Source organism: Pyrenophora tritici-repentis, chromosome 4 (assembly GCF_003171515.1).
Source record: "Pyrenophora tritici-repentis strain M4 chromosome 4, whole genome shotgun sequence".
Taxonomy (NCBI): domain Eukaryota; kingdom Fungi; phylum Ascomycota; class Dothideomycetes; order Pleosporales; family Pleosporaceae; genus Pyrenophora; species Pyrenophora tritici-repentis.
In genome coordinates, this window is record NC_089393.1 from 2,958,334 (window position 1) to 2,974,854 (window position 16,521).

The window sequence follows — 16,521 nt, forward strand, 5'->3', positions numbered from 1 at the left end:
CGACGGCTTCAACTCGGTGATCGCCCGAGTGCCGAACAAGATAGCCACAAGATGCAGTCACCCGCAAATCCCTCCAAATACGCTCTGGTAGACGCCTCCAAATATACAGTACGCGTCTAGCCCGACCCAATCATCACATCAAGTCCATCTGTAGTGATGCGATTCGAAATTTGCTATGCTTCCATTAGACGCCGCTTAGAAATGATGCAGTGATGAGAATATAGCCATTCTAAATCTGAGCTGCTGCGCGAAAGAAACGTGGTTTTGGTCATGGGATTGGCGGTGCGCGACCCATCTCGTCGTGTCCAGATAATCGTATGACGCTGTTGGTGGCTCCATCGTAAGTCCTGATGAGTTCCTGCACTTTGAGAAGTGTCTTTTGTGCTTGTAAAACGGGTATGGGGTGATCAAAGACCAACAAGATCATCACACGTGATGAGGTCAGGGCAAGGTATCGCCTGATCCACATCGCGCTGGCTTCGGCGGGAGTTGGACGCTGTCGCTTCACGTCGAGTGTAGTAGGTGAACGAGCTGCAATCGCACCGACTGTGCAGACCCAGTATAGCACACCAGACATGTTTCCCCAGGCGTTGCTCAAATCGGTACGCTTCAGCACGTCATACAACGCATCGCTCAAGCGACTGGCGCGCAGATGTCTGCCCGCATCGGGGCTGCTGAAGAACTCAGTCTCAATGGCCAGTGGATTGCGGCGGGGGTCCGCAGTCACAGAAAATGGTAATCGAAGGATGATAGACGCAGTGTAGATTAGCGCCGCAAGTCGGCATGCTTCGTAGATCCAATCGTTGGATGTTTTGAGGCCAGGGACGTAAGCGGAAGGCAACGAAATCAGCCGTTTCCGTATGCCAGCAGTATCGGACTTGTAGTCACTAGCCATAGCCCTAGTAGCTTGGCTCGTGCCAGATGTCTTGTCATGTAAAAGGAACAAACTGGTCAAGTCGCGCATGTCTCGTAGTAGTGCACATGTAGCTGTTGCGCAACCCAATTCGTCGGGTATAGTCGCAAAATCTGACCATGGACAGAATATTGGCGACTCTGGTATCCGACGACCATGTTTAACTGCATCATATTTTGGGGGCTCCCAGAGTCCGAATACCGGTAGGAGCTTCGTTTCGCAGATGAGGTTAATTTGATAGAAAACCCTAGTAGCAATATGAGTATACACATTCGCATGAAGAAACTTGAACTTACGCTGCACCTACTTCGGCAACAACCGAGTTTCCCAAGCCATCCAACCCACCACGCTGTGTAACTAAATGCGCGATACCAGACTGGTGAGTCCGAAGTGTCTTCTCATTACAGCTCCACAACTCACCAGCAAGCAGATGCAGCAAGACCATAAGTGTTGTATCATCAAGCTGTGTGTCAGGATGTGCTAGCCGCTCACTGGCAACTCCCATGGTTTCCATCTTGATAATGGTAGTGCGTGTACTCTCTTCTTGGCACCCAGCCACCATATCAATCCACGCAGAAGTCATGACATAGGCACTAAGCATCACGTCTTTATTCAAATTTCCCAGAAACCACTTGGAGATGAGTCCATCAGTCGCGAATTCTCGCATGCCTAGAGCTATTAGTCGTGTTTAACGGTGTACTAAGCAACGGGGTTGTACTTACAGATGCGCGTGAGGAGAACAGAGTCAACGCCTGGATTTTTGTATCGTGGTATTAGAGCAAATGGTTCGCCTGCGTCTCCGAAACAGTAGATAATAGACATTTTGCCCATCAGCTTGCGTGTTTGACGTTCTTCTTGTTTATCAGTGTACTCGTAGTTCACCACTCTGCCTGTCGCCCTTGGCATTGCCTTCCACCCCGGAGCGTTGCGCGCTATCTGCTGGTTACACGACTCATCATAGTCAACCGTGGAGTTTGGAGTTGTGTCCTTGCTTTTTCCTTTGCTTTCAGGCGTGGAATAGGCTGCCTCTTGTGCCAACCTGATGTACTGCTGATCACGTGGATTTTGTCTGAGCGTAACAGCAGCACCCCATGCGCGCTCCTCCTCATCGCTCGACGCGCATGTCAACACAGGTGAGATAGTTCCTAGCCCGGGCTCGAGTACGACACTAGAACAGTCCTGTTCATCTCTAGATCTGTCCTGTTCCGCGCCAGTCGGCCCTTTCTTCACGGACCCCTTTCCGCGTCGCCTTGGGTGCGCTTTCTCAGCGGTCAACTTGTTTGTGGCTGAAGTGATGATGGACCTGCTCCTGTGATAAATCATGGCCTGCGAGCGCACGCTTCGTTTTGCATCTGAGCCTCTGAAGTGCGAGAGATCTGTCGCAGTGACGAACTGGAGTTGGGGTGGTCCATCGCGTCTAGTAGCCCTGACTCGTCTCTCTTTGTGGGGAAGCTCTTTAGGCGGGTAAAAATCTACAGTCACAGATCAATAATGTTAGTCCCCACAGTAACATGTTACTGTACGCTTACCTGTATTCGAAGGGGCTGTGGGTGGCGCCATTTATGGGGTCAGCCAGATACCCAGGAAATACTTTATCTGCCTAAGGTACAAGTGACACCGTTCTGCCCACTATGCAAGGTGGAGACTCGGGCTGCGGGTATTAATAATTCCTTCATGCTGTCATCATCACAGCACGCCGAGGCGGACCGTATCTTCCGCAAGTATAATTGCTGACTGTCGCTTGCTAGATGCCACTTTCTTTTCCAGGAACGCACGGCTCACCTGCCGCATTTGTACTTGGTCTCATCGGCCCCCGCATCACCAAGATTGCAGATCGCGAGGCAACATCACTCTTGCTTCTCATTCCCACAACACTACAACACTACCACAACAATCAACAACGACAAATTCAGGCTTCAATCAAGACATATTCTCAGACCCTTTCGCCTAATCATCTACGCGCGAAGAGATGTCCAACCATCGCCCTCCCAAAGTCGCCCAGCAGCCGTAAGACAACGGATCCAGGTTTCTCTGTCGCCAAGCCATCTTCCCCAACCACGGCATGAAATAACGCTTGTCTTTCCCCTGATCTTCCTGGTGCTCCTCGATAGCTGTGCGCGTCAAACGACTCGGCCATGCGGCCGGGGTGGCCAAACATGTAATCACATGGTAATCTCACACCTTGCTTGAAATCAACCCAAGCACTATCACCAACGGCGTTTTTTACATACCTTGCCTCCTTAGTTTTTGACGCTCTAGTTCCCAGCGCTCTTCGTCGATCAGGTTCGATGCATTATATGGCGCTTGTGGTGGCGTATGTGGATGAATAGGCCACGGCACTGCCAGCGCCCGCGATCCTTTACCTCCTCTGTTCAACGGTCGGTAATTTAGTTCTGGTTCGATAAACAGGTCATGTGTAAGTTTTCGCGGGACTTGGTATCTTTCCTCCAGCTCAAAGCCATCTACATCGCCAAGATGGTGACTTGAAACGTAGCCGTGGATATTGATAGCGTTTTGGTACATATATCGGTGTGACCTATGTGTGTGGAACTGAGACGCTGGACAGATGGACTTGGGACTTCAGAGGGTGTTGATGTACGGCTCGCGTTTCCCGCAGTAGTAGTGAAGAGGGTGCTTCAATCGCCTTGGTTCCACGCTCTCGAGAAGCTATTTTGTGAGTTTTATGGTATCACTGACGTAGGCCTAGAAGGTCCATGGCTCATCCAGTACGTGTACTTGACTTGTTATGAGGCTACATAGCATAGCGATGGAGATTGGTATGCGGATCTGCACTTGAAAGCGGCTTCTGGGACGTTTGACTTCATTCACTATATCTGACGCCTGCACTCACCTGCTACTCCCAGAATTTGAGTACGCTCTGGTATGTGAATGGGACGATATGTCACGCGCGTTCTAGACAACACGAATGACCGTGTACGTGATGAGCAAATGACGTGCAATGCTTAGCTATGTAGTATCCGACCTGGAGCTGCCACGGCGGTGCGGAAAGAAGAAAGCTAGACAATGGCCGGGTATAGTATGAGCGTTCGCTTCATGGGTCATAGAGTTATGCTGAGCAATTTGAGTGTTGTTGTGGGACAGCACCTGCCGCAAACATAGATGCTGACATCATCCTCGACAGAGATGGTCGGATCGCGTTCACAGTCGGGCTGCACGTCCATGTTCGCGCTGGGATATTACATCTCTATTGCTACTCCATGGCACCATCTGAGGTTATTACGCCGTACTATGAGATTCTTAGTCAATACTCTAAAAATCGGTTAGCCACCTACAATCTCGCGGAGGAATATCTTACTATTCGGTCATTTCGTGTTACTATGCTTGTTGGTATACTACTGACAGACTCCGGCTTTCAAACAGCATCTCGTCCCACTCACCCTGATGTATATTATGCGTCATGAATGTTGCTAGTATTACCGACCTATTCTGTTACACTACTACCACAATCACTGGCCATTAGGGAGTTGGAAAATGCCATCTATCAGGGAAATCAAAAAGATGAATAACTAGTTAACTATATAGAGAATCGAAAAACCATTCATGACATATTGTTGACGACAACACTTCGGAGCGTTTTTGACTATCGCCTGCCTCTATATTCTTTCAAATATATATAGCCTCAGCAAAGCTCAAGCATACGCGCCTCGAAGTTATTCTGAAGCTTACTAATATACTCTAGTAACGTCCCAACCGGCCGCAGTGAATTCTTCTCAACACCATACTCAGTTTGGTCCATGGATCGCGCTGCCGCTAGTACCATTATTCCTCGCATAAGATCACCTCTTCTGAGGAAAGAGCCGTTCAAATTGTTGCCACCGCTTCTATTGTCCCGAGTCTCCATCGCTGCTTTACATTCTTCCTTGAAGACAACAGTCATGCGATAGAGTATATCATCAATGCACTGTAAGACGGCTAGTAATAACATGATACAGGCACTCTGGTGAACATGTGGGCACTGCACCAGCCGCTCACATGCACTGAAAGATGAGCGCATCGTTCCTAGCGTCTCGCAACTGACCATCTTTGTTGCGTCGTTGAAATCGTTGATGGGCGTCATGCTTTGTAGGGCATACAGGAGGCTGTAGATACAACTGCAATTTTTGACCTGGTTTCCATCACCCGGAAAGTTGAAAAAACTCTCAGGTGTCCAGTCAGGTTTTCGAGTAACCACATTGTCAGCTTCGTCGTTGCCGGGCGGTAGAAGTTGATGATAGTCGTTTGTGGGTATGTCTTGATTTGTTGCAAAGTCGAGATTGAAAAACTGTCTCTCGTTTGATTCAATGGAGAAAGGCGTGTTGCATGACTGGTCCTCTGAGAGTGGTGTGGTAGGCTCAAAGGCCACATCTAAGCCTGTAATCACTTGTAAGATCAGCCGATGAGCGAGTCGCTGTTGGTTGAAAATGGCTACCTGAGCCGAAGTCTACCTCAGGCGGCGTGAAGTGTGGAATATCATGCTTCGACTTCTTCCTCGGACGTCCTGCGCTTCGATGGACAGAATATGTGCACATGCGCTTGTCGTCGGTACATCTTTGACATTTTGGCGTCCCTTTGGAGCAAGCTAGTTTTCGGCGGGAGCATTGGTCGCATGCATTTATTGGAGCGTGGGGGTAGTTGCGTTCCACAAAATCTCGTTGACCATTTTGTTTCATAGTTCGGCGTGCTATGGCTAAGGATTGATTGAAGCGGACCGATTGGCACTCTATAAACAGGCCTTAATCCTAGAAATTGAAGGATAACAGTCAAAGTATCGTAAAAGAGAAGCAAAACGATATAAACGAGGCTATCTTCACGAGATCTGCGTCGTCAGGAGGTTTACGGCCCGGTCGGATCCGGATACGTGATGTACCGCTGAGTATCGGTAAGACCGGAAGGTTAAGGAGAACAAGGGCCGGTCGGGTTGTCCGTCAAATGAGGTAAGCGATAGAAAGGCCGATAGACTTTTGTTTCTGCGGTATGAGGAGGATGTAAAGTCGAAAAAGCTTAGTATAATTCTGTCGCGTCAAGTGATTTAAGTTCTTTCTGCTGTTCCCTCGAGTGATGGCAAACTGGAGTAGACCATGCCCGTGCAGTATCAAGATGTTGAATGTTTCTTGCATACTGAACATACTGAACCTTACATCAGGACATGAAGTCGATCATCATGTAGATCCTATCCTGCAGTAAGCCGCCTTACTTTCTCACTCTCCCTGCCATCGATAGTCACAAACTGGATACTTCAAAGTTACCTTTGCATTGACTGCATCAGGTGATGCCATCAAGTCCCACTCAACAAAACTGCCTGCACAGTGATCCGTGTGCGCAAGACTACTAGTCCAGTTGTCCATTGGCCAATTATGAAATACCGCACGCTGGAACTTACGCACCATTAGTGCGCAATGCGCGATGTGCTGCCCCCATGTCACCCATAAGTAGTCAAACTCCCCCTGAAACACCTGCTCCTTGCTCACGAGTTCCTTGTCGTCACCATAAGCATATGACCAGTTTTTAGCGTCCCATTCGTCGCCGAGTTCGTGGTCGTAGCATTGCGGTGGCACCCAGGCGAGGTTGTTCGATTCGAAGATGCAGCCGCGGGCTCTGGCTGCAGCAGGAGTGGCGCCACAATGGGCGATCGGTATGGGCAGGTTTCGCGATGTACTAGCGCTTACTTCGACGTCTGGCTGTTGACGTATGACGCTGCCGCCGATTATAACGAGTGCCAATATGGCAAAATTGAGGGAGATAAGCAAATACAGGAGTTTGATGTTTGAGCTTAGTTTCGCGAAAGAAGTGTCATAACTCATGATAATAGTATTGAGGCTCTCTTTGTGACACCGGAACTTCCACGCCGTAGTAGGACCGAGGTGAAAGCGAGCATGAAATTGGGTAAAGAAATGAAGACGATGCAGTTATAGGAATATTCTGATCATACAGTGATATGAGTTACAGATGAAATGGAGATAGAAAAATACATCGGATATTTATTAACACTGGATACTATCATGAATTTAAAAGTACCGAAATTTGACAAAAATGCCCGAGATATGGAGAGCAATTCCCTTTTTCTTTTTGAACACGTGCATGTTGTGGTAAGATGACGGCTAGAAGAGACAACAAGCAAGATAGACTAGTACCAAGTCTGTAGACAGAATAATGAATGCATACTGGTCGCTATGTACAAGGTCCTAATTCCACTAAACAGACATATGATGTTGGCCATCATGTTTCAGGTGAGAGACGTAGCGCATCTGCTGCACTCGAGTTCATCAACACAGGGACAGGCATGAGTAGTGAAAGATCAGTCGTGCGCAAAAGCAGACGCGAGCAATGCTCTACATGCGGCAAGCCGTCGAATCTCTGCTCCATAACCACCTTAGTATCTCTTTGGCGAAATTGTTTTTGCCAATAGAATAGACAATGAGCCCTATGCCAGTATCGCGATGCCCAAAAATGACCGCCTGTGTCACCAAGTGCGGCTATCTCCTCTACAGAAAGGCGCCGGATGCCTTGCTGATCCGCAAAATAACTCCACTCTCCGTTAGGGCCGTCTCCAGACTTGTCGAACTTGGCTGTCAACTCTGCATCCCGACAGTAAGGCGGTAGCCAGGATGTGGAAAGCGTATCATAGACACATCCCCGCCGAAGTGCCTCTTCAATGTTGGCTCCACAATCACAGAGGTTAGTTCCACGGGCCAATGTTTCAGGATGGAAGACATCCGGCTCAGGAACTAGGAGTTTGAAGGCGTACAACGTGGCTATACCTAGGATCCAACCCGTGATTATGCAGCACACAGGAAGAATGGCTGCCGTGAGCGGATGTCGTTGTTGGCGTTGGCGCTTTCGTGGAGACTTGGTCTTGCGGACATTTGGCGGTGCATGACTATGCTCCAGATCGGAATCTGAGGCGGACGAGACGTCGGAAAGAAACGGATCGCTTGATTTGCTCATGATGAAGTTTGATTTGATTATAGGTGATTTGGAGGAATCCACATGTTACTACTCGAACGCCAACCTGCTGGCGCAGAAGGCGCTCACAGGTAAGCGGAAGGCGATGATATTGACACCGCCTTGTTCACCAAAAGCGGAAATATGATAAAGTAAACTCGGGCATTCTTGGACTGAATGTAAGCTGACCGCGGTGGTTTTGGTTAGTTTCGGGGCTATGCAGGTTGTAGTGCTTATTGCTCTGTCACTTGCGCCAAGCTTTGCCCAGGTGGATTGACAAAGCCATGTAAAATTAATACCCGTCAACATCGAGTACAGGAAAGAAGATATCACGATGAGGATTGCATAAAATACGGATTGCTGGTGTTAGGATATGTTCAAATATTGTGATGATGGTGATGATTGCCAGCAGCGTCAATCTTGATCTGGCCTAGTGACCCCTCTTTCCAACTGTAATCGCATGTTGGAAATTTCAGATGCAGCACGTCGAACCCAGCGGTCGAATTTTTCCAAAAGTCCCATTTGACAATCATTTCCGCACAGTGATTCGTGTGGAAATAACTGCTCGTCCAATTATCCATCGGTCGGTTGAACATAACAGAGCGGTGGTATTTGCGCCATACCAACCCACAGTGTGTGACGTGTTGAGGCCAGGTAACCCATACTGCAGGTACATCTCCTTTCTGAGCTTCTTCCTTGGAGACGATATGCTGGCCGATTCGGTCAAGCGTCATTGGCCAATCATATCTATCGTACCATTCTTTTGAAAGCTCCTCGTCGTAACACTCGGGTGGAACCCATGCGAAGTTGTGGAGTTCAAAGCGACAACCGCGTGCTCTGGCCTCATGAGCTGATTGACCGCAGCTGCTGAAAGAGATTGGATGGTTTGTAGTTTTTGCGTGAGAAGACGTGGGGCTTAAGCTGGTTGCGGACGTCAAGCAGAGACGTGAGTGTGTACTTTTCGACTGGTACAGTACTCGAACCCCCAGAAGTAGTATCGTTGCTGTTGAGATATGCAGGAGCAGAAGAATGTACAAGGGCCACGGTTTAGCTTCGCGGAAGTCTACTTCTTCTTCGTTCTCTTCTTCGAGATTTGTGTACGAGGTTTTTTTGGATGGAAAAGGCCAAACCATGTTAATGTAGAAGGTACCGAGTAGTAGGAAGGAGTAGCCTTGAAGGAAATTGAGATACAATGTATCTAGCATCCGACGCGCTGCTACTACATGCACACGAGGCTCAGTAAGCCACTTGTTCTAATTCGGAAATATTCTTCACCTATTCCCGAATTTTATTGAATCATCCGAAGCACAGCTATCGGATGGCCATTTTCTCCTTGTCGCTTCCCCTTTTGTGCCCTGCTTAGATAGTGCTTACGTATGTCAAGCCCCGAGAGAGAGACCCTACCAAATATCTCCCATGAGAGAGATATTGGAATTCTATAGACAATGACTTGTTTGTCAAAACCCACGCGCTCCCACATCTCACTATCTGTTTATTCACAGAAATCCATGCATAATAGCTAAGCTTCATGAATGTGTGTAGGACCATATTGGTAGGCCTTGTATTCGTCGATTCATCTATCTGCAGGGCACCATACGATATGGGACTCTGTATCATGTAGATCTCTGGACATGAATCCAAGCAGTTACATTTTCCACGCCGTATGGTACTTCAGTCGGGTTCCGAGATCGCTTAGTACGCGATAGTCGACTTGTCGTCGCTGACGTCCTATGGCTTGTCGTCATGTGGCTTGGTGGGTCTAGTAGATAACGACAGCCCACTTCTCGTCCTCGGCGCCCTGGGGCTTAGAATCGCGGGCTTTGTAGGAGGCTGCTGCCTCAACCGCAATGTCAGGGGAGTTGGCGGCAGTGGGAAGAGCCATGGAAAAGGAGGTCATAGTAACAAGGAAGATGACGAGTTGCTTGTAAAACATGTTGTGTGATTGGATTTGGTGGATTCCAAAGGGAGACTGTTTGGTTGATAAAGACGTAGAGAGATAAAGTTGCAATGGATGTGTCGGACGCTTGATGCAACTTGGTAGTGGTATGTCTAGCCCTTTCTTATACTTTGCTTCATGCCTATTGTCCGTTTTCGCCTTTCATTCGGTACCAACATGTACATGATTCATCGATTGGGGCTGGTACTTTGCAATTACAACTCGGGTAATACTATGACTGCCCAATCACCAAAATCTCCGATCAATCTAATCTACGGAGATTGAGGCAAAGCTGCACGTCATACGAATTCTCCACAGCTTAGGAAATGTCCGACGTTAACCTTACACATTGGCTGGCTAGCAAGACAGGCTGATGCGCCCACGATCAAGCTGGTGTCGATGTTTAGCAATGAGAGCCATTTCCAATCCCCCCTTTACCATCTGAATATGTTTAATATCCTACACTTCCGGTCTGATTCTCCCGATTATTCCAAGCTAGAGACGGGTTCGGCCTCTACCTTGAGCGAGCATGTAGAACCGCGCTATCACTCTTCTGTAGGACAAGAGAATGTTACACCACAAAGACGATCCTGGCTATATTGCCACTGGATTGCTGTCGGAGTGCATTCTCTTCTTGTTATCGCAAACATCACTATCTACATTGCAACCACCAATAAGACATGGGACCCTGCGCATGCTTTAAGTAAGTCTCCATAACGAACCGTTCTTAACCCTTACTTATGATGGTTTTTCCTAAATAGCACCCGTAAATAACGTGATCAAGTATGAATACCGTCGTTTTGAGGATGTTCCTCTGCGACTTTACAATGGCAGCATGAACCCTGACAAGCCCACGGACTTTGGGGGAGATCCCAGACCTGCGCTCTCAGTGGCTTGGAGAAATCTAACAAAGAGTAAGATGGCGGTATCTATACATGCAGTATGCTTTGACTGATAAATGTATGCAGATCAGAACTTACGCTTGACAGAGGAAGATCTCGGCCAGACTTTTGTAGATGACAGTGTTGTCAAATTGACCGACGGAAGCGGCGTGTTCGCCACTCTTACTGTCTTCCATGGACTTCATTGTATTGAGAGGCTGCACCATTACCTCTACTTCGATCACTACTACTCCACCTTCACTGAAGAAGAAAAAGTACTCTTGAAATACCATACAGGTAAAAACGCCAGCCAGCCTTCCGTAATATATACTCACGACTTTGATGACTGAACATAATTAGAACATTGTTTGGATTGGCTGAGGCAATACGTTCAGTGCAATGCTGATACGACGCCTCTAATGATGCACTGGATAAAAGAGTAAGTAGGCCGAGACGTACAATGCATTTTCTGCATCTATCAGCTGCCGCAGCAGCTAACTATAGCTTCAGAGGGCCATTGCCTATCGCCAAGATTAAGGAGGGAGAGCATTCCTGCGTAAATTGGGAACGACTCGATGAGTGGGCTGCTCATCGTACTTTTGTTCCTTCCGACGACAATATGGAACACCCTGTGTATGGTACGTACCCTTGTCATTCCGTCAGAAAGACAAAACACTCATTCTTTGAACTCAGGAAAGCCTTATAACTCGAGTCTGAACAAAGCGGTCGGTATCTTGCATACGAAAGGGGCTCATTTTGTGACATCTAACGGCACTATATTACCAGATCGTTGAATTAGTTAACTTTCTGTAGACAATATGTTAATCCACACGATGTATCTTCTCTTCTTTGGCTACGTCATATCTGGTGTGCTTTTTCATCACATGTATCTTTTGTAGACGATGGATATTCATTGTTTGTGATACAATATAAGCGCTAGAACCCCTAAGAAGAGACATGAAACCTCGCCCAGGCTTGCGCAGCCGACACAGCCAAACTCGCTCCTGCTAGAAGCAGCGTCGTGAACCCAAAGACGACCACGGCCTGGAAGGTAAATCAAGTGTTTGAATCCCGATTATCCCTCTAAAGCGCGCGAAATCGGTGTGGTTTCCGCTCCCCATGTATTCAATCAACGTCTGAATGCACTCTGACAGAAAAGGGTATGCGTCATATGAAGTCTTCTACGAGAAGCCTGCCTTCTCTTCTTCATCTCCTTCACTGTCATCCGATTCTGTATCATCCATAACACGGCGGTGGCCGAGCGGGTTGAGTTGTATCCGACGATCAATAGAGAGTCTGCATATTTTGCTCCTCCTGTCCCCCCGAAGTGTGCTAATGGTTGCCTGCTTCCTTCTCTTGGAAGGTCTCGACACAAAGGCTACCAGTTTTGACAAATGTGTAGTTGAAGCCTCGCTAAGCAGATCTTCTTTACTCAACGGCTCCGGCCATCAAGGGCAGCGGTAGAGCGTCATGTACCTACATAGTTGAAATCTCTGGTGAATACACACCGAGACTGTAATATCGGTAAAGGAACAGACCAACAAATTTTCCAACAACCGCCAGCAAGTGCCCTCTATGGCATTTGACAGAAGAACAGCGATAAGAGGATAAGATAAAAGATTGCACCGTCTTTTGTGCGATTCAACCTGGCATGCAGCACCACGATGAACGCCTGGCTGATGCAGTAAGCGTCAACGGCATCGGGATGACCCTCAAAACCACCGTTCCCAAATGATGATATGGAACGATTTTGATATCGTCACCTAACAGAACTTCTCATGCAGTAAGCCTCAACTCACCAGTTTTCATAGTAGCGACACTAGTACTAGAGTTTAGTTAACCCGAGGCACCACCCACCACCCCCAAAACTACCGCATCCAAAAGTCTCCACATAATTACATCGACGCAGCAAATTTGCGATCGAGGAGGACCACCAGCCCAATTCCCAGCTGACCGGTCGCTAACTAACTGCCAATCAGATGTACCGCGATAATCAGTATTGATGTGTTCAGGCTGGAAATGGGGATTGCATGCACATCGTTCAGCTCATGTCGATGCCATACCCAACAGCTCCTGCCACTGATGTCGGACTCCTCCTTCCCATGAGCGGGACAACAATCAACGGCCGTATCATCACTTCAGTCTCGGCAAAAACCAAGCAAACTCATCAGAAAAGAATATTTAGAAAGTTATCAAAGGCTGGGGTAGAATCCAAGACCGCACGTAGTCACACAACTGAAGGTACAATATACCCACCCAGCACCATCCAAAACTCGCTCCAACGCCAAAGCAATGCCAATCACCAGCAGAAAAAAAAGCTCGATTCCAACACCTTGGCACCATCAACAACTGCCCATCAGACCAAAGTCACAGCAGAAGTCAACCCAACCAAAAACACTATACACCCCAGACCTACACCCAACCTCCCCGCACCACTCGGCGCATTAAGCTTGACAACCGCGCCCGGGAAATTACACGTCAACTTATTAGGATCCGGATCTCTCTTCCCATACGCCACGTCCCTCAACTTGCCATCCGGACACCCAAAGCCAAGTTTCGACGGACAACTACGAACAATATCAAAGCACATATCCTCGCAGGGCTTCATCTCCTTGTACGGACCGGGTTTGATCAACTCGTCGATACGCGGGTTACGCGAGCTATTGAAACCAGCGTGTTGACGTAGCGTGTCGTTGATCTGTGGAGGAGCCGGGGCCATGGAGCCATCTGGGGGTGGTGGGGGTAAGCCGTCCATGGGCAGTGAGCCGTTGGAAAAGGGCGTGTTGACGTTGCGGGGTTGGAGCCAAGGGTCGTTTGCGGTCCAGTCTTCGCAGCGGGGGATGAGGACCATGCAGAGCCAGTTTTTGTAATCTCGTTCACAGTCGTCGCATGTGCGGGCGAGAGAGTATTGTGCGGCGGGTTCGGTGTCGCACGCGATTTGTGACAAGGATCTGGTGAAGTTGAGGTAGTAGTCGCGGGCTTGGTTGTCATAGATTTCTGCTAGGGCTGAGTCGTTGAGTTTGAAGTTTGTGTTGGATGGGACGGCGTAGGCGACTTTGTCGCAGAAGTCGAGGTCAAAGATGACTTGGCATGAGTCGTCTAATGGGTCGTTAGCAGAGTTATCAAATCGAAACATTGAGGAGAGCATACCAGCTTTGGTAGTCCAGTTGAAGGCCTGGAATACTCTTCCACCACCCCTTGTCATGCCCGCGTTGGGTATGTATAGTGGCTCCTGACTTCCCTCTACCACCACGAAACCATTGTAAGTCCTCGCAGCCTGTAGGCCCTTGACGTGAAACTGGGTCTTGGGCTTGTTGTCGCCACCGAACTTTGTAGTGATACTACTATCGATAGTGAAGTTTTTAGTGTTGTTCACGTTAAACATGTCTTTGATTGCGCAGTACGAACGCTCCATGCCTCTGATTGGGGTATTGTCTCCATCCATAAAAGCGTACATCTGGAACGGATTTTGCTCTTTCCACTTGTTGACAACCTCGGTCTCGTTTGAGTCACCTAAATCATAGGTGATGAATAGTGCCGACTCGCTGTCTGTGTCTACCATGTACAGAAAGGGATCATCGTCGTTGTAGTTGTGGTATGGTCCATCGGTACTTGCAGCAAGTTCAAAATGCCAACTTCCGAACCAGTCATCGTTCAGGCTAGGGGCCGAAATGCCAATATACACATCTGAGGAGGTGTTGAGTTCAAAGTTGGCGTAGCCACCATCGAAGAGGACGCCAGTTATGTTTGTGAGAGTGTTCTCAGTAGCGCCTGGTCCTGGCTTCTGGTTGTCCGGCGAAGTTGAAACATACATGACGAGTTGGGGGTGGTTTCTTCCAGATGCTGCAGTCGCATTGCCCATGGGCATGGGCTGTTTACAAGTGTTTGCTGTCAGCCAGATATTGCCACTGCGAGTCTGTCGCTTTTCCATCCCTTCAGGAGTGGTGCCCTCTGTACCAGCAACTTCTAACCTACGCAGCCTAGCCTCGTCAGAACCATCATTCATTCCCCGTGCTTCCGGAGCACTTGCGGAATCGCCATTAATTGATGGGAAGCGCAGCTGGTCCCTTTGAAGCACAAAGTGTACCGTTTCCCTTGGGGCAATATCCTTCGCCATCTTTTGATTGACAACCAGCCTCTCTATCTCGGCGGTTTGACGTCCAATGAGGCTTCGGTCGAGTATTCCAAAGTCTGGCTCATAGCCCTCGCTTCCTCTCTGATCAAAGCCTGCATCCTGTATGTGCGGCAATTCTCCATCCGTGAGCGCATCAAGTACGCGACCGTCAAGCGCGTCATGATTGGGGATCGTGAGCACCTCCGCATTCACTAGGAGGTGGGGTGTGAAGGAAGTCCATAGCGCAAGGCAGGCAGAAGACGCGACGAGGTAGGCGAGCAGTCTCGACTGCAAAGGCGAAAGCTTGGGGCGTTGCATTGCCCTCTCCACTAGCTTATCGATAGAACTGGGGACGCATGAGGGAGCGGTGTGCGCAAAGGGTGCGCTGTGAGGTAAACGAGCGGCACTTGGTCGGATTGGTAGGTATTAGTGATTTGTGCAAACGATGAAGGTATCCAGGGCTTAAAGGACAAAAAGAAGGGATTGGTGGGGTGCTGGCTGTTGTACCGTCGTCTCAAAGTGAGCCGCAACGTTGCACCCTGCCAAGACATAGTGGCTTCCCGTACTGTGGCGCAGCGGACCCACTTTGATTGTCATTCACGCAACGCAACTACTGCTACTCCTGCACTACTCAGCATGTTGGCAGGAGGTTTTGCATCAAGAATCCACTCATCATCCAAGCACAATATGGTTCAATGGAATTCAAGGATGAATTGTCGATGACGTGTTCAGTCGACCCTACCAGTGTGCCTGCAAGAAAGCGTTCAAGATCTCCAGAAAGTGACTTGGCTACTCAAGAGGGGTTAAAAATTTGGATTACCTAGTAAAATATTGGGAAGATTGGCCAGAATATGCTTAGGGTCCAAGCACAGCAAGGCACTCGCGCTATCATTTCAATGTTAAATGCTGTAAGATTCGTTCAAACAGGGCCAGACTTTCCAGCTCAACGGCCAGCGACGACATGCAGTCAAGCAAGGGTAATTCTACGTCTCCAAGACGACAGTTCATCGACATTGGGAGTTTGGAATGAAGAAGAGCCATTCCAGAAGAAACGAGGCAGTCTGTCTTCCATCGAGTCGTCGTAACATTAGAAATGATGGTGTGTTCGAGCTGGGGAAGGATTTCCGGCAAAGAGGCGAAGAGCCGATGGTGGGTCGCACGAATGTAGTCACTACATAACAAAACAAGAGGAAAGTCCACGAATGGGCAAACAATGTCGACACTCCAAGCTCCATAGTCACATGTTCCCCCATCTCTTGCTTTACCACAAGTGAAAACGCCGTCATCGATCGGGGTTTCGGCACGCATCCGCAAAAGGCGCATTTTGACCATGTGACGAGCAGGATTTCTTCCTCTTTCGTCTTGACATGGTGAGCGTGATATTCGCTGCTTAATGCAATGTAATATAGTTCAAAGGTACTGGTAGTCAGCGGGAGTAATATACATGCCGCAGCACAATATATTAAGCCGCCCGAAGAGAACCGGGAAATGTGACTGCGCGAGCCAGCTTTGCACCCTGGCACTCATATATGCAACCGGGTTACAGGAAACTCGCTTGAATGGTGGCGTTGGTCAAGAAGACGTCGAGACTTTGCATTGCGACATGAGAGAAGCATTGAGAGATGCGTAGGTGTTGAGATGGGTTGAAGATGGTAGAAGGGCAAAGGGCGCTAATGACTCATGGCGGCTACCTAGCTCCGACCTCGCCTGCCAAGACCACAATCGACCGTGCTCA

The 16,521-nt window shown here is 48.6% G+C and overlaps 7 protein-coding genes across 7 annotated transcripts; all 7 read right to left on the bottom strand.

The window, feature by feature from the left end:
- Nucleotides 1-268: 268 nt before the first annotated feature.
- Nucleotides 269-2,473, bottom strand: PtrM4_098970 (uncharacterized protein; the record flags this gene model as incomplete). The annotated part of the gene is made up of 4 exons (XM_001933747.1): nucleotides 269-1,160; nucleotides 1,210-1,582; nucleotides 1,636-2,385; nucleotides 2,443-2,473. The coding sequence occupies 4 exons, from the start codon at nucleotides 2,471-2,473 to the stop codon at nucleotides 269-271; spliced, it is 2,046 nt and encodes a 681-aa protein (XP_001933782.1).
- Nucleotides 2,474-4,553: 2,080 nt separating this feature from the next.
- Nucleotides 4,554-5,442, bottom strand: PtrM4_098980 (uncharacterized protein; the record flags this gene model as incomplete). The annotated part of the gene is made up of 2 exons (XM_066107291.1): nucleotides 4,554-5,293; nucleotides 5,343-5,442. 2 exons carry the CDS (start codon nucleotides 5,440-5,442, stop codon nucleotides 4,554-4,556), a joined length of 840 nt encoding a protein of 279 aa, XP_065962959.1.
- Nucleotides 5,443-6,111: 669 nt separating this feature from the next.
- Nucleotides 6,112-6,714, bottom strand: PtrM4_098990 (uncharacterized protein; the record flags this gene model as incomplete). The annotated part of the gene is made up of 1 exon (XM_066107292.1): nucleotides 6,112-6,714. One exon carries the CDS (start codon nucleotides 6,712-6,714, stop codon nucleotides 6,112-6,114), a length of 603 nt encoding a protein of 200 aa, XP_065962960.1.
- Nucleotides 6,715-7,129: 415 nt separating this feature from the next.
- On the bottom strand, nucleotides 7,130-7,858 carry PtrM4_099000 (uncharacterized protein; the record flags this gene model as incomplete). The annotated part of the gene is made up of 1 exon (XM_001933746.2): nucleotides 7,130-7,858. The coding sequence occupies one exon, from the start codon at nucleotides 7,856-7,858 to the stop codon at nucleotides 7,130-7,132; it is 729 nt and encodes a 242-aa protein (XP_001933781.2).
- A 1,756-nt stretch (nucleotides 7,859-9,614) lies between these two features.
- PtrM4_099010 (uncharacterized protein) lies at nucleotides 9,615-9,788 on the bottom strand (the record flags this gene model as incomplete). The annotated part of the gene is made up of 1 exon (XM_001933745.2): nucleotides 9,615-9,788. The coding sequence occupies one exon, from the start codon at nucleotides 9,786-9,788 to the stop codon at nucleotides 9,615-9,617; it is 174 nt and encodes a 57-aa protein (XP_001933780.2).
- An 825-nt stretch (nucleotides 9,789-10,613) lies between these two features.
- PtrM4_099020 (uncharacterized protein) lies at nucleotides 10,614-10,878 on the bottom strand (the record flags this gene model as incomplete). Its single annotated transcript, XM_001933744.1, has 2 exons — nucleotides 10,614-10,695; nucleotides 10,772-10,878. 2 exons carry the CDS (start codon nucleotides 10,876-10,878, stop codon nucleotides 10,614-10,616), a joined length of 189 nt encoding a protein of 62 aa, XP_001933779.1.
- Nucleotides 10,879-13,014: 2,136 nt separating this feature from the next.
- On the bottom strand, nucleotides 13,015-15,104 carry PtrM4_099030 (calcium channel subunit Mid1; the record flags this gene model as incomplete). The annotated part of the gene is made up of 3 exons (XM_066107293.1): nucleotides 13,015-13,021; nucleotides 13,078-13,771; nucleotides 13,823-15,104. 3 exons carry the CDS (start codon nucleotides 15,102-15,104, stop codon nucleotides 13,015-13,017), a joined length of 1,983 nt encoding a protein of 660 aa, XP_065962961.1.
- Between the last annotated feature and the right edge of the window lie 1,417 nt (nucleotides 15,105-16,521).